General features: G+C 40.0%; 1 protein-coding gene across 3 annotated transcripts in view; it reads right to left on the bottom strand.

Annotated features, from left to right (window-relative positions):
* The window catches only part of LOC140844015 (uncharacterized), a 153,669-nt gene that overhangs the window by 85,015 nt on the left and 47,369 nt on the right, over positions 1–21,285 (bottom strand). For 2 of the 3 annotated variants that reach the window (XR_012122077.1, XM_073214883.1), the window contains one exon: positions 20,118–20,611. The exons of the other annotated variant lie outside the window; for it this stretch is intronic. Coding sequence is in view for 1 of the 2 variants with exons in the window: in XM_073214883.1 (XP_073070984.1) it covers positions 20,543–20,611 (69 nt within the window). In the remaining variant the exon portion in view is untranslated. Of the gene's footprint in view, positions 1–20,117; positions 20,612–21,285 lie in introns of those variants that run through there. 3 annotated transcript variants of the gene reach the window in all.

Genomic DNA, 21,285 nt, shown 5'->3' on the forward strand with positions numbered 1-21,285 from the left:
GAAGAGTCCTTGTGTCCAGCCCCCTTGGCCCTAGCCTTTAACCCAGGAGTTTCAGGAGGTCAGAGGGATCCGTCTCTCTTCATTTTTCACTTTTGGGTTATCTCTGTGGATCATTTTTTACAAGTTGTGTGCCTTTTGTTTTGCTAGTCAAGAACAAGATTTGTGAAATTGATGGTCCTAATGAGGAAGCTGCCAAGGGGGTTTCCCGAGAGCTACTCCAGCTTCTGTTGCCAGAGTGAATGATTTTTGGCGTAATTCAGGTTTGGTCCTTGAGCATTATTGATACCACAAGAAAGATGTGATAAGTTGGTTCCCACCCAAGAGCTCATACAGCTTGGTTTAAGTGCAGGCCCTGGAGCCAGACAGCCTGAGTTCACATCCTGCCTGTGACCCATAAAGCTGTGGATTTAAAGCAAGTTACTTGACTTGAAAGTGACTTTCTGGAAGTCCCAGCAAAATGGGGATAAATAATAGTACCTGTCACCTTGGCTTGTTGCAATGACTGAATAACTACAGGTAAAGTGATTGTTACTGTGCCTCTCACATGGTTTGTAGTCAGGAACTTAGAGTTATTGTTTCCCTTAAGGACCCATGTGGGGTTCAGGTGGGGTGGTTTTCTAGCCTAGCTCTGGAACAAGGGCTGAGGCTAGGCACTCCCTGAAAATCTCTTTCTTTTAATATGACAGGGAGTCTCTATCTCAAGCTCAGAGTGCTGGGCCATTGTCTCTTCTGCCTTCTTATCAGGAACAAGTGAAATTGACAAGCCAAGGGAAATTGATCAATATATTCTTCAAGGAGCAATTTTCAATCAAAGATAAAAATGTTTTAAAATTTAATAGAAAAATATCATTAGGTCTAAGGCCAAACAAATTAGAAAGGAAATCAACAAATGGCTATTTCAGGTAAAGGCTTTAAGGATGAAAGCCTTCTTCTGCAAAGATTCTAATTAAGGCAGAAGAAGTGGCTGAGGATGGAAGGGGGGGATGTCCTAGGTATTTTCAATCATTTTCTCTTTTTTCCTGTTTAATTGAGAAATAATTGACATACTTCATAAATTTAAGGCAAACGGCATGATAACTTGAATTGTATATGTTGTAAAATGATTACCGCAATGGATTTAACTAACATCTATTTTCTCACATACATACAATACAAAGAAATGATAGAAGAATAAAGGAAGATTTTCTCCTTGTGTTGAGAACTCAGGATTTATTCTCTTGGCAGCTTTCCTATATATCATACAGCGGTGTTAGCAATAAGCATCATTTTGTTCATTATATTTCTAGTACTTATTTATCCTGAACGTGCAGTTTATACCTTTTGACCAGTTTGTACTTCTAATTCCCCCTCCTTGTTTCTTGAAAATACAGTTGAAATGGGTTTTTCCTACCTGCGGGATTGATAGTTCGCCCACAGTAAAGTACTGTGGCATAGAAATATCTCCTCTCTTTTGTCCTTTTTTAATAGAAAAATTTGAAAATCACAAAAGAGAGAACAGTCTAGTGAACAATTACCAACTCATGACCACTTCTTCTGTATACCTGTCTACCTATTGCCCTTCTCTCCAGTGTATGTTGAAGCAAATCTCAAGACACTGTAACATTTCATCTGTGAATATTTTGATAAGTATCTCAAAAGTATAGGGACACCATTTAAAAAATGTGACTCATTTCCAGTGTCATACCTATAAGAAATTAGTAATAATTCATTAATATCATCATATTGTTCACATTTCCAATGCCTTATAATTTTATAGTACATTTTTAAGACTTGGGACCTAAATGAGGTTTAAGCAGTGCAGATTGGCTTGTCTTTGAAGTTTTTAGATCACATTGTGTTGTTGTTGTTTTTTTTTGCGGCCATTTCTCCTATTTTTTTTGATCAAATGGTTGTTAAGAACAATAAAATTCTGTATAGGGGACTCAATGCTCAATGTATACGATCATTAATCCACCCCAAGCCTAATTTTCGTCAGTCTCCAATCTTCTGAAGCATAACGAACAAGTTCTTACATGGAGAACAAATTCTTACATAGTGAATAAGTTACATGGTGAATAGTACAAGGGCAGTCATCACAGAAACTTTCGGTTTTGATCATGCATTATGAACTATAAACAGTCAGTTTAAATATGAATATTCGTTTGATTTTTTTTTTTTTGAGAGGGCATCTCTCATATTTATTGATCAAATGGTTGTTAACAACAATAAAATTCAGTATAGAGGGGGTCAACGCTCAATGTACAATCATTAATCCATCTCAAGCCTAATTCTCGTCAGTCTCCAATCTTCTGAAGCATAACGAACAAGTTCTTACATGGTGAACGAATTCTTACATAGTGAATAAATTCTTACATGGTGAACAGTACAAGGGCAGTCATCACAGAAACTTTCGGTTTTGATCATGCAATATGACCTATAAACAATCAGGTCAAATATGAATATTCGTTTGATTTTTGTACTTGATTTATATGTTGATCCCACATTTCTCCTATTATTATTATTATTTTTATTTTTAATAAAATGCTGAAGTGGTAGGTAGATGCAAGATAAAGGTAGAAAACATAGTTTAGTGCTGTAAGAAGGCAAATGTAGATGATCAGATGATCAGGTGTGTGCCTATGGACTAAGTATTAATCCAGGCTAGACAAGGGCAGCAAGACATCCACGGATGCAGAAGATTTCTCTCAAAGCAGGGGGGGTGAGGTTCTGAGCCTCACCTCTGTTGATCCCCAAATTCTCACCTGATGGCCCCCCTGTGACTGTGCCTGTCTTAGGTTGTTCCTCCCTTGAGGAATCTTACCCGTCTCTGGCTAACCAGTCATCTTCCGGGGCCATACAGGGAAATGTAAAGTTGGTAAGTGAGAGAGAAGCCATATTGTTTGCAAAGGTTAGCTTTTTACTTCTTTGCAGATTTATGCCCTGTGGCTTCTATGCCCAGCACTTGTCTCGAGGTATCTTTACCACCTGGAGGAATTATGATACTCGGTAAATTCGATATGAGGCACGAATTCTATTTAAGGGTTGTAATTAGGAAGGAAGAAGAAAAGCTATAGATGTAGCATACGAAGGAAACTTGGGAGGATTGATTATTTCTTTGACATATCTTCTTGTAGAGTACCTTAAGTATGTATAGGTTTTAAACTACTAACTAATTTGCACACATATATTAACATAATAGGAATATGGTGACATAAACAAAGCAAATCTATAATTACCATCCATCTCCAGTGAAGCCAAGAAAACCATTTAGGCACCCTAGGCATTTGTGAAAATTTATCTATGATATGATGGATATTTTCCAACTGTACTTGAACCATCAGACAAATTAAAGCAGCCCATTTCTGGGATCTGTTCACATCCCATATGTTCTTTTAACCATAGATATTCTATAGTCATGAGATTTTGGAGTGCTACAACTTGCACCCCTCCCAACTCCTGGTTGAGTTCCAACAGTACAGATCCGGTCAAATTCGTTGTCTCACTGTATGCACATGCCAGCCTAGACATCTCCCTCCTCATTCTAATGGCAAGTCCAGGAGATGGTGGGCTGGATGCAGCCACAACCGCAGCATCGTCCGGATCCCTGTGGAGGCTTTTTGATGATCATCCCCTGGCACAAGTACTCCAGAGAGTGCTGATGCCGGAAGCTCCTCCTCATATCGTATCTTAGTTCATTTTCTGGGTATCCAAGCTAGGCCTTGATCTCCTGCATAGAAACAAACAGACCCTTTGCCCACACTTTGACATGCCCTCTATACCACTGTGCAGAACTCATTGGAGGTCAGCACACAGTAACTGCTTTTTTTTTTTTTTAAATTAAGAGAAAGGAATATTATCAGAAAAGAGTACCTCCATAGCTGATCATCTGACACCCTTTAAGTGATCAACATTAAGGATATTTAAAGCATGCGTTGATCTTTGATTTACCAATAGTTTTATCCTGTTAAGGAGTAATCCCCCTTTTCCTTCTTTCTTTCTTTCTTTTTTTTTTTTATTTTTAAAAAATTTTTAATCTACACTTACATGAAGAATACTATGTTTACTATGCTCTCCCCTATATCAGGTCCCCCCTAACAACCACATTACGGTTACTGTCCATCAGCTTAGCAAAATGTTGTAGAGTCACTACTTGTCCTCTCTGTGTTGGGCAGCCCACCCTCCCCTTGCTCCCTCCCCCCCATGCATGCTAATCTTAATACCCCCCTTTTTCTTCCCCCCCCTTATCCCTCCCTGCCCACCCATCCTCCCCAGTTCCTTTCCCTTTGGTACCTGTTAGTCCATTTTTGGGTTCTGTAACTCCACTGCTGTTTTGTTCCTTCAGTTTTTCCTTTGTTCCTATACTCCTCAGATGAGTGACATCATTTGGTATTTCTCTTTCTCCGCTTGGCTTATTTCACTGAGCATAATACTCTCCAGCTCCATCCATGTTGCTGCAAATGGTTGGATTTTTCCACTTCTTATGGCTGAGTAGTATTCCATTGTGTATATGTACCACATCTTCTTTATCCATTCATCTACCGATGGACATTTAGGTTGCTTCCAATTCTTGGCTATTGTAAATAGTGCTGTGATAAACATAGGGGTGCATCTGTCTTTCTCAAACTTGATTGCTGCGTTCTTAGGGTAAATTCCTAGGAGTGGGGTTCCTGGGTCAAAAGGTAGGTCTGTTTTGAGCATTTTGATGAACCTCCAAACTGCTTTCCACAATGGTTGAACTAATTTATATTCCCACCAGCACTGTAGGAGGGTTCCCCTTTCTCCACAGCCTCGCCAACATTTGTTGTTGTTTGTCTTTTGGATGGCAGCTATCCTTACTGGTGTGAGGTGATACCTCATTGTAGTTTTAATTTGCATTTCTCTGATAATTAGCGATGTGGAGCATCTTTTCATGTGTCTCTTGGCCATCTGTATTTCTTTTTTGGAGAACTGTCTGTTCAGTTCCTCTGCCCCTTTTTTAATTGGGTTATTTGTTTTTTGTTTGTTGAGGCGTGTGAGCTCTTTATATATTCTGGACGTCAAGCCTTTATCGGATGTGTCATTTTCAAATATATTCTCCCATACTGTAGGGTTCCTTTTTGTTCTATTGATGGTGTCTTTCGCTGTACAGAAGCTTTTCAGCTTAATGTAGTCCCACTTGCTCATTTTTGCTGTTGTTTTCCTTGCCCGGGGAGATATGTTCAAGAAGAGATCACTCATGTTTATGTCTAAGAGGTTTTTGCCTATGTTTTTTTCCAAGAGTTTAATGGTTTCATGCCTTACATTCAGGTCTTTGATCCATTTTGAGTTTACCTTTGTATATGGGGTTAGACAATGGTCCAGTTTCATTCTCCTACATGTAGCTGTCCAGTTTTGCCAGCACCATCTGTTGAAGAGACTGTCATTTTGCCATTGTATGTCCATGGCTCCTTTATCAAATATTAATTGACCATATATGTTTGGGTTAATTTCTGGGGTCTCTAATCTGTTCCACTGGTCTGGGGCTCTGTTCTTGTGCCAGTACCAAATTGTCTTGATTACTATGGCTTTGTAGTAGAGCTTGAAGTTGGGGAGTGAGATCCCCCCTACTTTATTCTTCTTTTTCAGGATTGCTTTGGCTATTTGGGGTCTTTGGTGTTTCCATATGAATTTTTGAATTATTTGTTCCAATTCATTGAAGAATGTTGCTGGTAATTTGAGAGGGATTGCATCAAATCTGTATATTGCTTTGGGCAGGATGGCCATTTTGATGATATTAATTCTTCCTAGCCATGAGCATGTAATGAGTTTCCATTTATTAGTGTCCCCTTTAATTTCTCTTAAGAGTGACTTGTAGTTTTCAGAGTATAAGTCTTTCACTTCCTTGGTTAGGTTTATTCCTATGTATTTTATTCTTTTTGATGCAATGGTGAATGGAATTGTTTTCCTGATTTCTCTTTCTATTGATTCGTTGTTAGTGTATAGGAAAGCTACAGATTTCTGTGTGTTAATTTTGTATCCTGCAACTTTGCTGTATTCTGATATCAGTTCTAGTAGTTTTGGAGTGGAGTCTTTAGGGTTTTTTATGTACAGTATCATATCATCTGCAAATAGTGACAGTTTAACTTCTTCTTTACCAATCTGTATTCCTTGTATTTCTTTGTTTTGTCTGATTGCCGTGGCTGGGACCTCCAGTACTATGTTAAATAACAGTGGGGAGAGTGGGCATCCCTGTCTGGTTCCCGATCTCAGTGGAAATGCTTTCAGCTTCTCGCTGTTCAGTATAATGCTGGCTGTGGGTTTATCATATATGGCCTTTATTATGTTGAGGTACTTGCCCTCTATTCCCATTTTGCTGAGAGTTTTTATCATGAATGGATGTTGAATTTTGTCAAATGCTTTTTCAGCATCTATGGAGATGATCATGTGGTTTTTGTCTTTCTTTTTGTTGATGTGGTGGATGATGTTGATGGATTTTCGAATGTTGTACCATCCTTGCATCCCTGGGATGAACCCCACTTGTTCATGGTGTATGATCCTTTTGATATACTGTTGAATTCTGTTTGCTAATATTTTATTGAGTATTTTTGCATCTACATTCATCAGGGATATTGGTCTGTAATTTTCTTTTTTGGTGGGGTCTTTTCCTGGTTTTGGTATTAGGGTGATGTTGGCTTCATAGAATGAGTTTGGGAGTATTCCCTCTTCTTCTATTTTGTGGAACACTTTAAGGAGAATGGGTATTATGTCTTCTCTGTGTGTCTGATAAAATTCCGAGGTAAATCCGTCCGGCCCCGGGGTTTTGTTCTTGGGTAGTTTTTTGATTACTGTTTCAATTTCTTTGCTTGTAACTGGTTTGTTTAACTTTTGTGTTTCTTCCTTGGTCAGTCTTGGGAGGTTGTATTTTTCTAGGAAGTTGTCCATTTCTTCTAGGTTTTCCAGCTTGTTGGCATATAGGTTTTCATAGTAGTCTTTAATAATTCTTTGTATTTCTTTGGAGTCTGTCGTGATTTTTCCATTCTCATTTCTGATTATGTTGATTTGTGTTGACTCTCTTTTTCTCTTAATAAGTTGGGCTAGAGGCTTACCTATTTTGTTTATTTTCTCAAAGAACCAGCTCTTGGTTTCGTTGATTTTTGCTATTGTTTTATTCTTCTCAATTTTGTTTATTTCTTCTCTGATCTTTATTATGTCCCTCCTTCTGCTGACTTTAGGCCTCATTTGTTCTTCTTTTTCCAGTTTTAATAATTGTGATGTTAGACTATTCATTTGGGATTGTTCTTCCTTCTTCAAGTGTGCCTGGATTGCTATATACTTTCCTCTTAAGACTGCTTTCGCTGCATCCCACAGAAGTTGGGGCTTAGTGTTGTTGTTGTCATTTGTTTCTATATATTCCTTGATCTCTATTTTGATTTGTTCATTGATCCATTGATTATTTAGTAGCATGTTGTTAAGCCTCCATGTGTTTGTGAGCCTTTTTGTTTTCTTTGTAGAATTTATTTCTACTTTCATACCTTTGTGGTCTGAAAAATTGGTTGGTAGAATTTCAATATTGTGGAATTTACTGAGGCTCTTTTTGTGAGCTAGTATGTGGTCTATTCTGGAGAATGTTCCATGTACACTTGAGAAGAATGTATATCCTGTTGCTTTTGGATGTAGAGTTCTATAGATGTCTATTAGGTCCATCTGTTCTAGTGTGTTGTTCAGTGCCTGTGTGTCTTTACTTATTTTCTGCCCGGTGGATCTATCCTTTGGGGTGAGTGGTGTGTTGAAGTCTCCTACAATGAATGCATTGCAGTCTATTTCCCTCTTTAGTTCTGTTAGTATTTGCTTCACATATGCTGGTGCTCCTGTATTGGGTGCATATATATTTAGAATGGTTATATCCTCTTGTTGGACTGAGCCCTTTATCATTATGTAGTGGCCTTCTTTATCTCTTGTTACTTTCTTTGTTTTGAAGTCTATTTTGTCTGATATTAGTACTGCAACCCCTGCTTTCTTCTCACTGTTGTTTGCCTGAAATATGTTTTTCCATCCCTTGACTTTTAGTCTATGCTTATCTTTGGGTTTAAGGTGAGTTTCTTGTAAGCAGCATATAGATGGGTCTTGCTTTTTTATCCATTCTATTACTCTATGTCTTTTGATTGGTGCATTAAGTCCATTTACATTTAGGGTGACTATTGAAAGATATGTACTTATTGCCATTGCAGGCTTTAGATACGTGGTTACCAAAGGTTCAAGGTTAGCTTCTTTAGTATCTTACTGCCTAACTTAGCTTGCTTATTGAGCTGTTATATACACTGTCTGTAGATTCTTTTCTTCTTTCCCTTCTTATTCCTCCTCCATTCTTCATATGTTGTGTGTTTTGTTCTGTGCTCTTTTTAGGGGTGCTCCCATCTAGAGCAGTCCCTGTAGGATGCCCTGTAGAGGTGGTTTGTGGGAAGCAAATTCCCTCAGCTTTTGCTTGTCTGGGAATTGTTTAATCCTGCCATCATATTTAAATGATAGTCATGCTGAATACAGTATCCTTGGTTCAAGGCCCTTCTGTTTCATTGCATTAAGTATATCATGCCATTCTCTTCTGGCCTGTAGGGTTTCTGTTGAGAAGTCTGATGTTAGCCTGATTGGTTTTCCTTTATAGGTGATCTTTTTCTCTCTAGCTGCCTTTAAAACTCTTTCCTTGTCCTTGATCCTTGCCATTTTAATTATTATGTGTCTTGGTGTTGTCCTCCTTGGATCCTTTCTGTTGGGGGTTCTGTATAATTCCATGGTCTGTTCGATTATTTCCTCCCCCAGTTTGGGGAAGTTTTCAGCAATTATTTCTTCAAAGACACTTTCTATCCCTTTTCCTCTTTCTTCCTCTTCTGGTATCCCTATAATACGAATGTTTTTCCTTTTGTATTGGTCACATATTTCTCTTAGTGTTGTTTCATTCCTGGAGATCCTTTTATCTCTCTCTATGTCAGCTTCTATACGTTCCTGTTCTCTGGCTTCTATTCCTTCAATGGCCTCTTGCGTCTTATCCATTCTGCTTATAAATCCTTCCAGGGATTGTTTCACTTCTGTGATCTCTTTCCTGACATCTGTGATCTCCTTCCAGACTTCATCCCACTGTTCTTGCATTTTTCTCTGCATCTCATCCCACTGCTCTTGCATTTTTCTCTGCATCTCATCCCATTGCTCTTGCATTTTTTTCTGCATCTCTGTCAGCATGTTCATGATTTTTATTTTGAATTCTTTTTCAGGAGGACTAGTTAGGTCTGTCTCCTTCTCAGGTGTTGTCTCTGTGATCTTTGTCTCCCTGTAGTTTTGCCTTTTCATGGTGATAGAGATAGTTTGCAGAGCTGGTACAAGTGACCGCTGGAAAAGCTTCCCTTCTTGTTGGTTTGTAGCCTTTTCCTGGGAGAATAGCGACCTCTAGTTGCTTGTGCTGGGCAGCTGTGCGCAGACAGGGCTTCTGCTTCCTGCCCAGTTGCTTTGGGGTTTATCTCCGCTGTTGCTGTGGTCTTGGCCTGGCTGGGGCTGTTCCTCCAAAATGGTGGAGCCCCGTTGGAGGGGGAGTGGCCAGGAGGCTATTTATCTCCGTAAGGGGCCTCTGTGCTCCCTGCTGCCCAGGGGGTTAGAGTGCCCAGAGATCCCCAGATTCCCTGCCTCTGGTCTAAGTGACCTGTCCTGCCCCTTTAAGACTTCCAAAAAGCACTCTCCAAACCAAAACAACAACAGCAATAATGAGAGAGGGAACAGAAAGAATGAAAAAAAAAAAAAAAAATGAAAAAACAAGCGATTTTTTTTTTTTTTTTTTTTGTCCTCTGGTGCCGGTCCCAGGCACCCGCTCAGTGGTCCTGCTGCCCTGTCTCCCTAGCACCAGGGTCCCTGTCCTTTCAAGGCTTCCAAAAAGCACCCACCCACCGGTCCCGCAGGGAAGGAACGCTCGATATTCTTTGTCCTCAGGCACTGGTCCCAGGCACCCGCTCACCAGTCCCGCCGCCCTGCCTCCCTAGCACCGGGGTCCCTGTCCCTTCAAGGCTTCCAAAAAGCACTCGCCAAAAAGAGAGAAAAAAAGGGGAAAAACGCGCGATTTCTTCCATCCTCAGGTGCCGGTCTCAGGCACCCACCCACCGGTCCCACAGGGAAAAACGCGGGATATTCTTTGTCCTCAGGTGCCGGTCCCAGGCACCCGCTCACCAGTCCCGCCGCCCTGCCTCCCTAGCACCGGGGACCCTGTCCCTTTTAGGCTTCGAAAAAGCACTCGCAGAAAAGAGAAAAAAAAAGGGGAAAAACGCGCGATTTCCTCTGTCCTCAAGTGCTGGTCTCAGTCACCCGCCCACCGGTCCCGCAGGGAAAAACGTGGGATATTCTTTGTCCTCAGGCGCCGGTCCCAGGCACCCGCTCACCAGTCCCGCCACCCTGCCTCCCTAGCACTGGGGTCCCCGTCCCTTCAAGGCTTCCAAAAAGCGCTCGCCAAAAAGAGAAAAAAAAAAAAAAAAAAAGGGGAAAAACGCGCGACCTCCTCCGTCCTCAGGCACCGGTCTCAGGCACCCGCCCGCCGGTCCCGCAGGGAGAAACGCGGGATATTCTTTGTCCTCTGGCGCCGTTCCCAGGCACCTGCTCACCGGTCCCGCCACCCTGCCTCCCCAGCAACGGGGGCCCGTCCCTCTAAGGCTTCCAAAAAGCGCTCGCCAAAAAAAAAAAAAAAAAAACCGCTCCGGTTTCTCTCCACCCGCCGGGAGCCGGGGGGAGGGGCGCTCGGGTCCCGCCGGGCCGGGGCTTGTATCTTACCCCCTTCGCAAGGCGCTGGTTCCTTGCAGGTGTAGATGTGGTCTGGATGTTGTCCTGTGTCCTGTGGTCTCTATTTTAGGAAGATTTTTCTTTGTTATATTTTCATAGCTCTATGTGTTTTTGGGAGGAGATTTCCACTGCTCTACTCACACCGCCATCCTGGCTCCGCCCTCTATGTTTCTGTATTCGTTTGATTTTTATACTTGATTTATATGTGGATACCACATTTCTCTCTTTATTATTATTATTTTTAATAAAATGCTGAAGTGGTAGGTAGATGCAAGATAAAGGTAGAAAACATAGTTTAGTGTTGTAAGAGAGCAATTGTACATGATCAGGTGTGTGCCTGTAGACTATGTGCTAATCCGAGCTAGACAAGGGCAATAAAACATCCACGGATGCAGCAGATTTCTCTCAGAACAGGTGGGGGGTGGGAGGTACTAAGCCTCACCTCTGTTGATCCCCAATTCTCACCTGATGGCCCCCCTGCGACTGTGCCTGTCTTAGGTTGTTCCTCCCTTGAGGAATCTTACCCGGTCTCTGGCTAACCAGTCATCTTCCGGGGCCATACAGGGAAATGTAAAGTTGGTAAGTGAGAGAGAATCCTTATTGTTTGAAAAGGTTAGTTTTTTACTTTTTTGCATATTTATGCCCTGTGGCTTCTATGCCCAGCATTTGTCTTGAGGTATCTTTACCACTTGGAAGAATTGTGATACACGGTAAATTTGATATGAGGCACGAATTCTATTTATGGGTTGAAATTAGGAAGGAAGAAGAAAAGCTATAGAAGTAGCAAGCGGAAGAAAACATGGGAAGATTGATTATTTCTTTGACATTTCTTGTATAGTAACTTCAGCATGTATAGGTTTTAAACTACTAATTAACTTGCGCACACACATTAACATAATAGGAATACAGTTACATAACCAAAGCAGACCTATAATTACCAGCCATCTCCAGTGAAGCCAAGAAAACCAGTTAGGCACCTTAGGCATTTGTGAAAACTTATCTATGATATGGTGGATATTGTCCAACTGAACTTGAACAGTCTGAGAGAAATCAGACAAATTAAAACAACCCATTCCTGGGGACTGTTCACATCCCATATGTTCTTTTAACAGTAAATAGTCTGTAGTTGTAAGATTTTGGAGCGCTACAATTTGCACTTCTCCTAATTCTTGGTTGAGTTCCAACAGTGTAGATCCAGTCAAATTTGTTGTTTTACTGTATGCACAGGCCAGCTTAGATATCTCCTTCTTTATTCCCATGGCAAGTCCAGGAACCGGTGGGATGAGTGAATCTACTCCAGTAGCAGCGCGTGGATCTTTGTTGGGGTGTTTTGATGATCATCTGCTGGCATGAGTCTTTCAGAGAGTGGTGATGTTGGAAGTTCTTTTTCATATTGTATCTTAGTTCATTTTCGGGGTAGCCAAATTAGTCTTTGATCCTCTGTATAAGCAGAAATAAACCCTTTGCCTACACTTTTATATGCCCTTTATACCATTGTGTAGAACTCATTGTAGGTCACCACACAGGAACTGCTTCTTTTTTTTTTTTACCTTAATCTACACTTACATGATGAATATTATGTTTACTAGGCTCTCCCCTATATCAGGTCCCCCCTATAAACCCCTTTACAGTCACTGTCCATCAGCATAGCAAAGTGTTGTAGAGTCACTACTTGTCTTCTGTGTTGTACAGCCCTCCCCTTTCTCCCACCCCCCCATGCATGCTAATCTTAATACCCCCCTTCTTCTCCCCCCCTTATCCCTCCCTACCCACCCATCCTCCCCAGTCCCTTTCCCTTTGGTACCTGTTAGTCCATTCTTGAGTTCTGTGATTCTGCTGCTGTTTTGTTCCTTCAGTTTTTCCTTTGTTCTTATACTCCACAGATGAGTGAAATCATTTGGTATTTGTCTTTCTCCGCTTGGCTTATTTCACTGAGCATAATACCCTCCAGCTCCATCCATGTTGCTGCAAATGGTAGGATTTGCCCTTTTCTTATGGCTGAATAATATTCCATTGTGTATATGTACCACATCTTCTTTATCCATTCATCTATCGATGGACATTTAGGTTGCTTCCAATTCTTGGCTATTGTAAATAGTGTGGCGACAAACATAAGGGTGCATCTGTCTTTCTCAAACTTGATTGCTGCATTCTTAGGGTAAATTCCTAGGAGTGGAATTCGTGGGTCAAATGGTAAGTCTGTTTTGAGCATTTTGGTGTACCTCCATACTGCTTTCCACAATGGTTGAACTAATTTACATTCCCACCTGCAGTGTAGGAGGGTTCCCCTTTCTCCACAGCCTCGCCAACATTTGTTGTTGTTTGTCTTTTAGATGGCAGCCATCCTTACTGGTGTGAGGTGATACCTCATTGTAGTTTTAATTTGCATTTCTCTGATAATTAGTGATGTGGAGCATCTTTTCATGTGTCTGTTGGCCATCTGTATTTCTTTTTTAGAGAACTGTCTGTTCAGTTTCTCTGCCCATTTTATTTTATTTTATTTATTTATTTATTTATTTATTTATTACTTTGATTTAAAAAAATTATTTTTAATGATTAAATTTTCCAAACAAACATAAGAGTAGAAAGAATATATCTATCACACAGATCCAACATTTTTGTCACATTTGCTTAATCTATTCCTTTTTCTTTGCTAACATATTTCAGAGCAAATTCAAGACATCAAGTCATTAAACTCTGTATCTCAATATGTCTCTCTCAATAAAGGAAGACATTTTCTTATATAATCACAATGAAGTTATCTAATTTAGGAGAGTTAACATTAATTCTTTTGGTTTCAGGTTTCTTTCTTGTTTTTTTTGAGAGGGCATCTCTCATGTTTATTGATCAAATGGTTGTTAACAACAATAAAATTCTGTATAGGGGGGTCAGTGCTCAATGCACAGTCATTAATCCATCTCAAGCCTAGTTCTCTTCAGTCTCCAATCTTCTGAAGCATAACGAACAAGTTCTTACATGGTGAACGAATTCTTACATAGTGAATGAGTTCTTACATGGTGAACAGTACAAGGGCATTCATCACAGAAACTTTTGGTTTTGATCACGCATTATGAACTATAAAGAATCAGGTCAAATATGAATATTCGTTTGATTTTTATACTTGATTTCTATGTGGATCCCACATTTCTCTCTTTATTATTATTATTATTTTTATTTTTAATAAAATGCTGAAGTGGTAGGTAGATGCAAGATAAAGGTAGAAAACATAGTTTAGTGTTGTAAGAGAGCAATTGTAGATGATCATGTGTGTGCTTGTAGACTATGTGCTAATCCGAGCTAGACAAGGGCAATAAAACATCCATGGATGCAGAAGCTTTCTCTCAACACAGGGGAGGGTGAGGTTCTAAGCTTCACCATGTTGTTCCCCAATTTCTTACCTGATGGCCCCCCTGCGACTGTGCCTGTCTTAGGTTGTTCCTCCCTTGAGGAATCTTACCTGGTCTCTGGCTAACCAGTCATCTTCTGGGGCCATACAGGGAAATGTAAAGTTGGTAAGTGAGAGAGAAGCCATATTGTTTGAAAAGGTTAGCTTTTTACTTCTTTGCAGATTTATGTCCTGTGGCTTCTATGCCCAGCACTTGTCTTGAGGTATCTTTACCACCTGGAGGAATTATGATACTCGGTAAATTCGATATGAGGCACGAATTCTATTTAAGGGTTGTAATTAGGAAGGAAGAAGAAAAGCTATAGAGGTAGCATATGGAAGAAAACATGGGAGGATTGATTATTTCTTTGACATATCTTCTTGTAGAATACCTTAAGTATGTATAGGTTTTAAACTACTAACTAACTTGCGCACACATATTAACATAATAGGAATACAGTGACATAAACAAAGCAAATCTATAATTATCAGCCATCTCCAGTGAAGCCAAGAAAACCATTTAGGCACCCTAGGCATTTGTGAAAATTAGTCTATGATATGATGGATATTGTCCAACTGTACTTGAACAGTCTTAGAGAAGTCAGACAAATTAAAGCAACCCATTTCTGGGATCTGTTCACATCCCATATGTTCTTTTAACCATAGATAGTCTATAGTCATAAGATTTTGGAGCGCTACAACTTGCACCCCTCCCAACTCCTGATTGAGTTCCAACAGTACAGATTCGGTCAAATTCGTTGTCTCTCTGCATGCACATGCCAGCCTAGACATCTCCCTCCTCATTCCAATGGCAAGTCCAGGAAACGGTGGGGTGGACGCTGCCACAACCACAGCATCGCCCGGATCTCTATGGAGGCTTTTTGATGATCATCCCCCGGCACGAGTCCTCCAGAGAGTGCTGATGCCGGAAGCTCCTCCTCATATCATATCTTAGTTCATTTTCTGGGTAGCCAAGCTAGGCCTTGATCTTCTGCATAGAAACTAACAGACCCTTTGCCCACACTTTGACATGCCCTCTGTACCACTGTGTAGAACTCATTAGAGGTTAGCACACAGGAACTGATTTTTTTTTTAAATCTTTAATCTTCACTTACATGAAGAATACTATGTTTACTATGCTCTCCCCTATATCAGGTCCCCCCTAAAAACCACATTACGGTCACTGTCCATCAGCATAGCAAAATGTAGAATCACTACTTGTCCTCTCTGTGTTGTAAAGCCCTCCCTCCCCTTTCTCCCTCCCCCCACTATGCATGCTAATCTTAATACCCCCATTCTTCTCCCCCACCTTATTCCCCCCTGCCCACCCATCCTCCCCAGTTCCTTTCCCTTTGGTACCTGTTAGTCCATTTTTGGGTTCTGTAATTCCACTGCTGTTTTGTTCCTTCAGTTTTTCCTTTGTTCTTATACTCCTCAGATGAGTGAAATCATTTGGTATTTCTCTTTCTCCGCTTGGCTTAGTTCACTGAGCATAATACTCTCCAGCTCCATCCATGTTGCTGCAAATGGTAGGATTTTTCCTCCTCTTATGGCTGAGTAGTATTCCATTGTGTATATGTACCACATCTTCTTTATCCATTCATCTACCGATGGACATTTAGGTTGCTTCCAATTCTTGGCTATTGTAAATAGCACTGCGATAAACATAGAGGTGCATCTGTCTTTCTCAAACTTGATTGCTGCGTTCTTAGGGTAAATTCCTAGGAGTGGAATTGCTGGGTCAAATGGTAGGTCTGTTTTGAGCATTTTGATGAACCTCCATACTGCTTTCCACAGTGGTTGAACTAATTTACATTCCCACCAGCACTGTAGGAGGGTTCCCCTTTCTCCACAGCCTCGCCAACATTTGTTGTTGTTTGTCTTTTGGATGGCAGCTATCCTTACTGGTGTGAGCTGATACCTCATTGTAGTTTTAATTTGCATTTCTCTGATAATTAGCGATGTGGAGCATCTTTTCATGTGTCTGTTGGCCATCTGTATTTCTTTTTTAGAGAACTGTCTGTTCAGTTCCTCTGCCCATTTTTTAATTGAGTTATTTGTTTTTTGTTTGTTGAGGCATGTGAGCTATTTATATATTCTGGACATCAAGCCTTTATCGGATCTGTCATTTTCAAATATATTCTCCCATACTGTAGGGTTCCTTTTTGTTCTATTGATGGTGTCTTTCGCTGTACAGAAGCTTTTCAGCTTAATATAGTCCCACTTGTTCATTTTTGCTGTTGTTTTCCTTGCCCGGGGAGATATGTTCAAGAAGAGGTCACTCATGTTTATCTCTAAGAGGTTTTTGCCTATGTTTTTTTCCAAGAGTTTAATGGTTTCATGCCTTACATTCAGGTCTTTGATCCATTTTGAGTTTACTTTTGTATATAGGGTTAGGCAATGGTCCAGTTTCATTCTCCTACATGTAGCTGTCCAGTTTTGCCAGCACCATCTGTTGAAGAGACTGTCATTTTGCCATTGTATGTCCATGGCCCCTTTATCAAATATTAATTGACCATATATGTCTGGGTTAATGTCTGGATTCTCTAGTCTGTTCCATTGGTCTGTGGTTCTGTTCTTGTGCCAGTACCAAATTGTCTTGATTACTATGGCTTTATAGTAGAGCTTGAAGTTGGGGAGTGAGATCCCCCCTACTTTATTCTTCTTTCTCAGGATTGCTTTGGCTATTCGGGGTCTTTGGTGTTTCCGTATGAATTTTTGAATTATTTGTTCCAGTTTGTTGAAGAATGTTGCTGGTAGTTTCATAGGGATTGCATCAAATCTGTATATTGCTTTGGGCAGGATGGCCATTTTGATGATATTAATTCTTCCTAGCCACGAGCATGGGATGAGTTTCCATCTGTTAATGTCCCCTTTAATTTCTTTTAAGAGTGACTTGTAGTTTTCAGAGTGTAAGTCTTTCACTTCTTTGGTTAGGTTTATTCCTAGGTATTTTATTTTTTTTGATTCAATTGTGAATGGAGTTGTTTTCCTGATTTCTCTTTCTGTTGTTTCATTGTTAGTGTATAGGAAAGCCACAGATTTCTGTATGTTGATTTTATATCCTGCAACTTTGCTGTATTCCGATATCAGTTCTAGTAGTTTTGGAGTGGAGTCTTTAGGGTTTTTTATGTACAATATCATGTCATCTGCAAATAGTGACAGTTTAACTTCTTCTTTACCAATCTGTATTCCTTGTATTTCTTTGTTTTGTCTAATTGCCATGGCTAGGACCTCCAGTACTATGTTAAATAACAGTGGGGAGAGTGGGCATCCCTGTCTTATTCCCGATCTCAGAGGAAATGCTTTCAGCTTCTCGCTGTTCAGTATAATGCTGGCTGTGGGTTTATCATATATGGCCTTTATTATGTTGAGGTACTTGCCCTCTATACCCATTTTGCTGAGAGTTTTTATCATGAATGGATGTTGAACTTTGTCAAATGCTTTTTCAGCATCTATGCAGATGATCATGTGGTTTTTGTCTTTCTTTTTGTTGATGTGGTGGATGATGTTGATGGACTTTCAAATGTTGTACCATCCTTGCATCCCTGGGATGAATCCCACTTGGTCATGGTGTATGATTCTTTTGATGTATTTTTGAATTTGGTTTGCTAATATTTTGTTGAGTATTTTTGCATCTACATTCATCAGGGATATTGGTCTGTAATTTTCTTTTTTGGTGGGGTCTTTGCCTGGTTTTGCTATTATGGTGATGTTGGCTTCATAGAATGAGTTTGGGAGTATTCCCTCCTCTTCTATTTTTTGGAAAACTTTAAGGAGAACAGGTATTATGTCTTCCCTGTATGTCTGATAAAATTCTGAGGTGAATCCATCTGGCCTGGGGGTTTTGTTCTTTGGTAGTTTTTTGATTACCGCTTCAATTTCTTTGCTGATAATTGGTCTGTTTAGATTTTCTGTTTCTTTCTGGGTCAGTCTTGGAAGGTTGTATTTTTCTAGGAAGTTGTCCATTTCTCCTAGGTTTCCAAGCTTGTTAGCTTATAGGTTTTCATAGAACTCACTAATAATTCTTTGTACTTCTGTGGGGTCCGTCGTGATTTTTCCTTTCTCATTTCTGATACTGTTGATTTGTGTTGACTCTCTTTTCCTCTTAGTAAGTCTGGCTAGAGGCTTATCTATTTTGTTTATTTTCTCGAAGAACCAGCTCTTGGTTTCATTGATTTTTGCTCTTGTTTTATTCTTCTCAATTTTATTTATTTCTTCTCTGATCTTTATTATGTGTCTCCTTCTGCTGACCTTAGTCCTCATTTGTTCTTCTTTTTCCAATTTCGATAATTGTGACATTAGACCATTTATTTGGGATTGTTCTTCCTTTTTTAAATATGCCTGTATTGCTATATACTTACCTCTTAAGACTGCTTTTGCTGTGTCACAGTTGTGGCTTAGTGTTGTTGTTGTCGTTTGTTTCCATATATTGCTGGATCTCCATTTTGATTTGGTCATTGATCCATTGATTATTTAGGGGCGTGTTGTTAAGCCTCCATGTGTTTGTGAGCCTTTTTGCTTTCTTTGTACAGTTTATTTCTCGTTTTATGCCTTTGTGGTCTGAAAAGTTGGTTGGTAGGATTTCAACCTTTTGGAATTTACTGAGGCTCTTTTTGTGGCCTAGTATGTGGTCTGTTCTGGAGAATGTTCCATGTGCACTTGAGAAGAATGTGTATGCTGTTGCTTTTGGATGTACAGTTCTGTAGATGTCTATTAGGTCCATCTGTTCTAGTGTGTTGTTCAGTGCCTCTGTGCCCTTACTTATTTTCTGTCTGGTGGATCTGTCCTTTGGAGTGAGTGGTGTGTTGAAGTCTCCTAGAATGAGTGCATTGTGTTCTATTTCCTCCTTTAGTTCTGTTAGTATTTGTTTCAGGTATGTTGGTGCTCCTGTATTGGGTGCATATATATTTATAATGGTTATATCCTCTTGTTGGACTGAGCCCTTTATCATTATGTAATGTCCTTCTTTGTCTTTTGTTACTTTCTTTATTTTGAAGTCTGTTTTGTCTGATACCAGAATTGCAACACCTGCTTTCTTCTCTCTGTTGTTTGCATGAAATATCTTTTTCCATCCCTTGACTTTAAGTCTGTGCATGTCTTTGGGTTTGAGGTGAGTCTCTTGTAAGCAGCATATGGATGGATCTTGCTTTTTTATCCATTCTATTACTCTGTGTCTTTTGATTGGTGCATTCAGTCCATTTACATTTAGGGTGATTATTGAGAGGTATGAACTTATTGCCGTTGCAGGCTTTAAGTTTGTGGTTACCAAAGGTTCCAGGTTAGCTTCTTTACTGTCTTATTGTCTAACCTAACTCGGTTGTTGAGCTATTATAAACGCAGTCTGAGGATTCTTTATTTCTCTCCCTTCTTATTCCTCCTCCTCCCTTCTTCATATGTTGAGTGTACTGTTCTGTGCTCTTTTTAGGAGTGCTCCCATCTAGAGCAGTCCCTGTAGGATGCCCTGTAGAGGTGGTTTGTGGGAGGCAAATTCCCTCAACTTTTGCTTGTCTGGGAATTGTTTAATCCCTCCTTCATATTTAAATGATAATCGTGCTGGATACAGTAGTCTTGGTTCGAGGCCCTTCTGTTTCATTGCATTAAGTATATCATGCCATTCTCTTCTGGCCTGTAGGGTTTCTGTTGAGAAGTCTAATGATAGCCTGATGGGTTTTCCTTTGTAGGTAACCTTTTTTTTTCTCTCTTCTTGCTGCCTTTAATACTTTGTCCTTGTCTTTGATCTTTGCCATTTTAATTATTATGTGCTTGGTGTTGCCCTCCTTGGATCCCTTGTCATGGGAGTTCTGTGTACCTCTGTGGTCTGAGAGGCCATTTCCTCCCCTAGTTTATATACCTAAAATGTATATACCTTGATGCACATTAAAACATGCATATGAAACAATGTTTATAAATTCATGTAAATATGTAAATGTAAACAAATTAGCAACAGCAGAGACACCTGCCACATGTGGTGGCTGTATTAGGGGGATAGTGGTCAAGATTTATTTTATTCTCTTAAAGAATCCAGTAGGTAGGAGTCCTTGATTACCAGTGTCTGCAAGATAAGGAATTCTGATTTTCAGACAATGATTTTTCTCTTACTGGAAATGTAGACCTTGTAAGGTCAGAAAATCCTTGTGATTCTTAACACTGTCTTTCATAAAGTCCTCAGCGCTCACTTCCATTAGTAATTATTCTGTCAAGAATCCTTCTTAAGTTAGAAAGACTCTGGAAGTCCCATTTCAAGGATGGGGAAACCAGGCCCTGAGAAGTCAGATAATTTGTGGAAAAGACAAGCTCTAAGGGTCTGATACACCAGAGTTTGGGGCTCAGTGGGTAATTTGCAGCTGTTTCTTGCTTGATGTTTATGTACATTTTGGCAGGTCTTTTCTTAATTTTCTGGAATGTTGAAGGTCACGCTTTTCTCTTTGGCACTGACTGGGTCATCTCCAGCAGTGGTCTGTAGTTGGCACAAAGAAGTGGCTGCAAGAAGTGAATGGAAAAAAGAATATTTGTGGTTTTTCATTCAAAGCAGAAAAAGTGATGATATCAACTTTTCTCCCCCTAATGAAGGCACTGGGTTGATCTGTTGTAGCAACTGTACGAATTAAGTGTTCCTCTGTCAGCAAATATTTGACCACCTCCTGCGCAAGCAAGTGGTGATGGACTAAATCTCATTGACACTGACTCTCCTGGTTCCCTGTTGTGTGGCTCCACCTGGGTAAGCAATGGGAGTCAAGTTCTTAGAGCTCTTAAAATGTACAACTAACATCTAAAATTTTATGAACTGTCCAAATTCTGGCAATGTGAGCATAATTCCAGATAAAGCACGTTCCATTCTGCCACCATCTTGTCTACACATGGGCCATGCATTCTCAGTGGGGGTGATACCACCCCCTTGGGGCCAAAAATTGGTTCTCAAGGGAGACAAAAATTTTACTGTTAGGCACAAAGCACAGATATGCATGTACTGCATAAACAGATGTACAATATATCTGTGGTATTAAAATTTCATGGAGGTGGTAATTTTAAGAAAAAAATATCTAAAAAGGATCCTAAGGGGGAAGTAATGAGAGAAAGGTCAATAAACACTGATACAGCCTTAAGAAATTTTATCATTCTTGAAAGGAAAGGAGCGACACACAGCAGCAATTCAA

This window comes from Manis javanica, chromosome 10, assembly GCF_040802235.1.
Source record: "Manis javanica isolate MJ-LG chromosome 10, MJ_LKY, whole genome shotgun sequence".
NCBI classification, from domain to species: domain Eukaryota; kingdom Metazoa; phylum Chordata; class Mammalia; order Pholidota; family Manidae; genus Manis; species Manis javanica.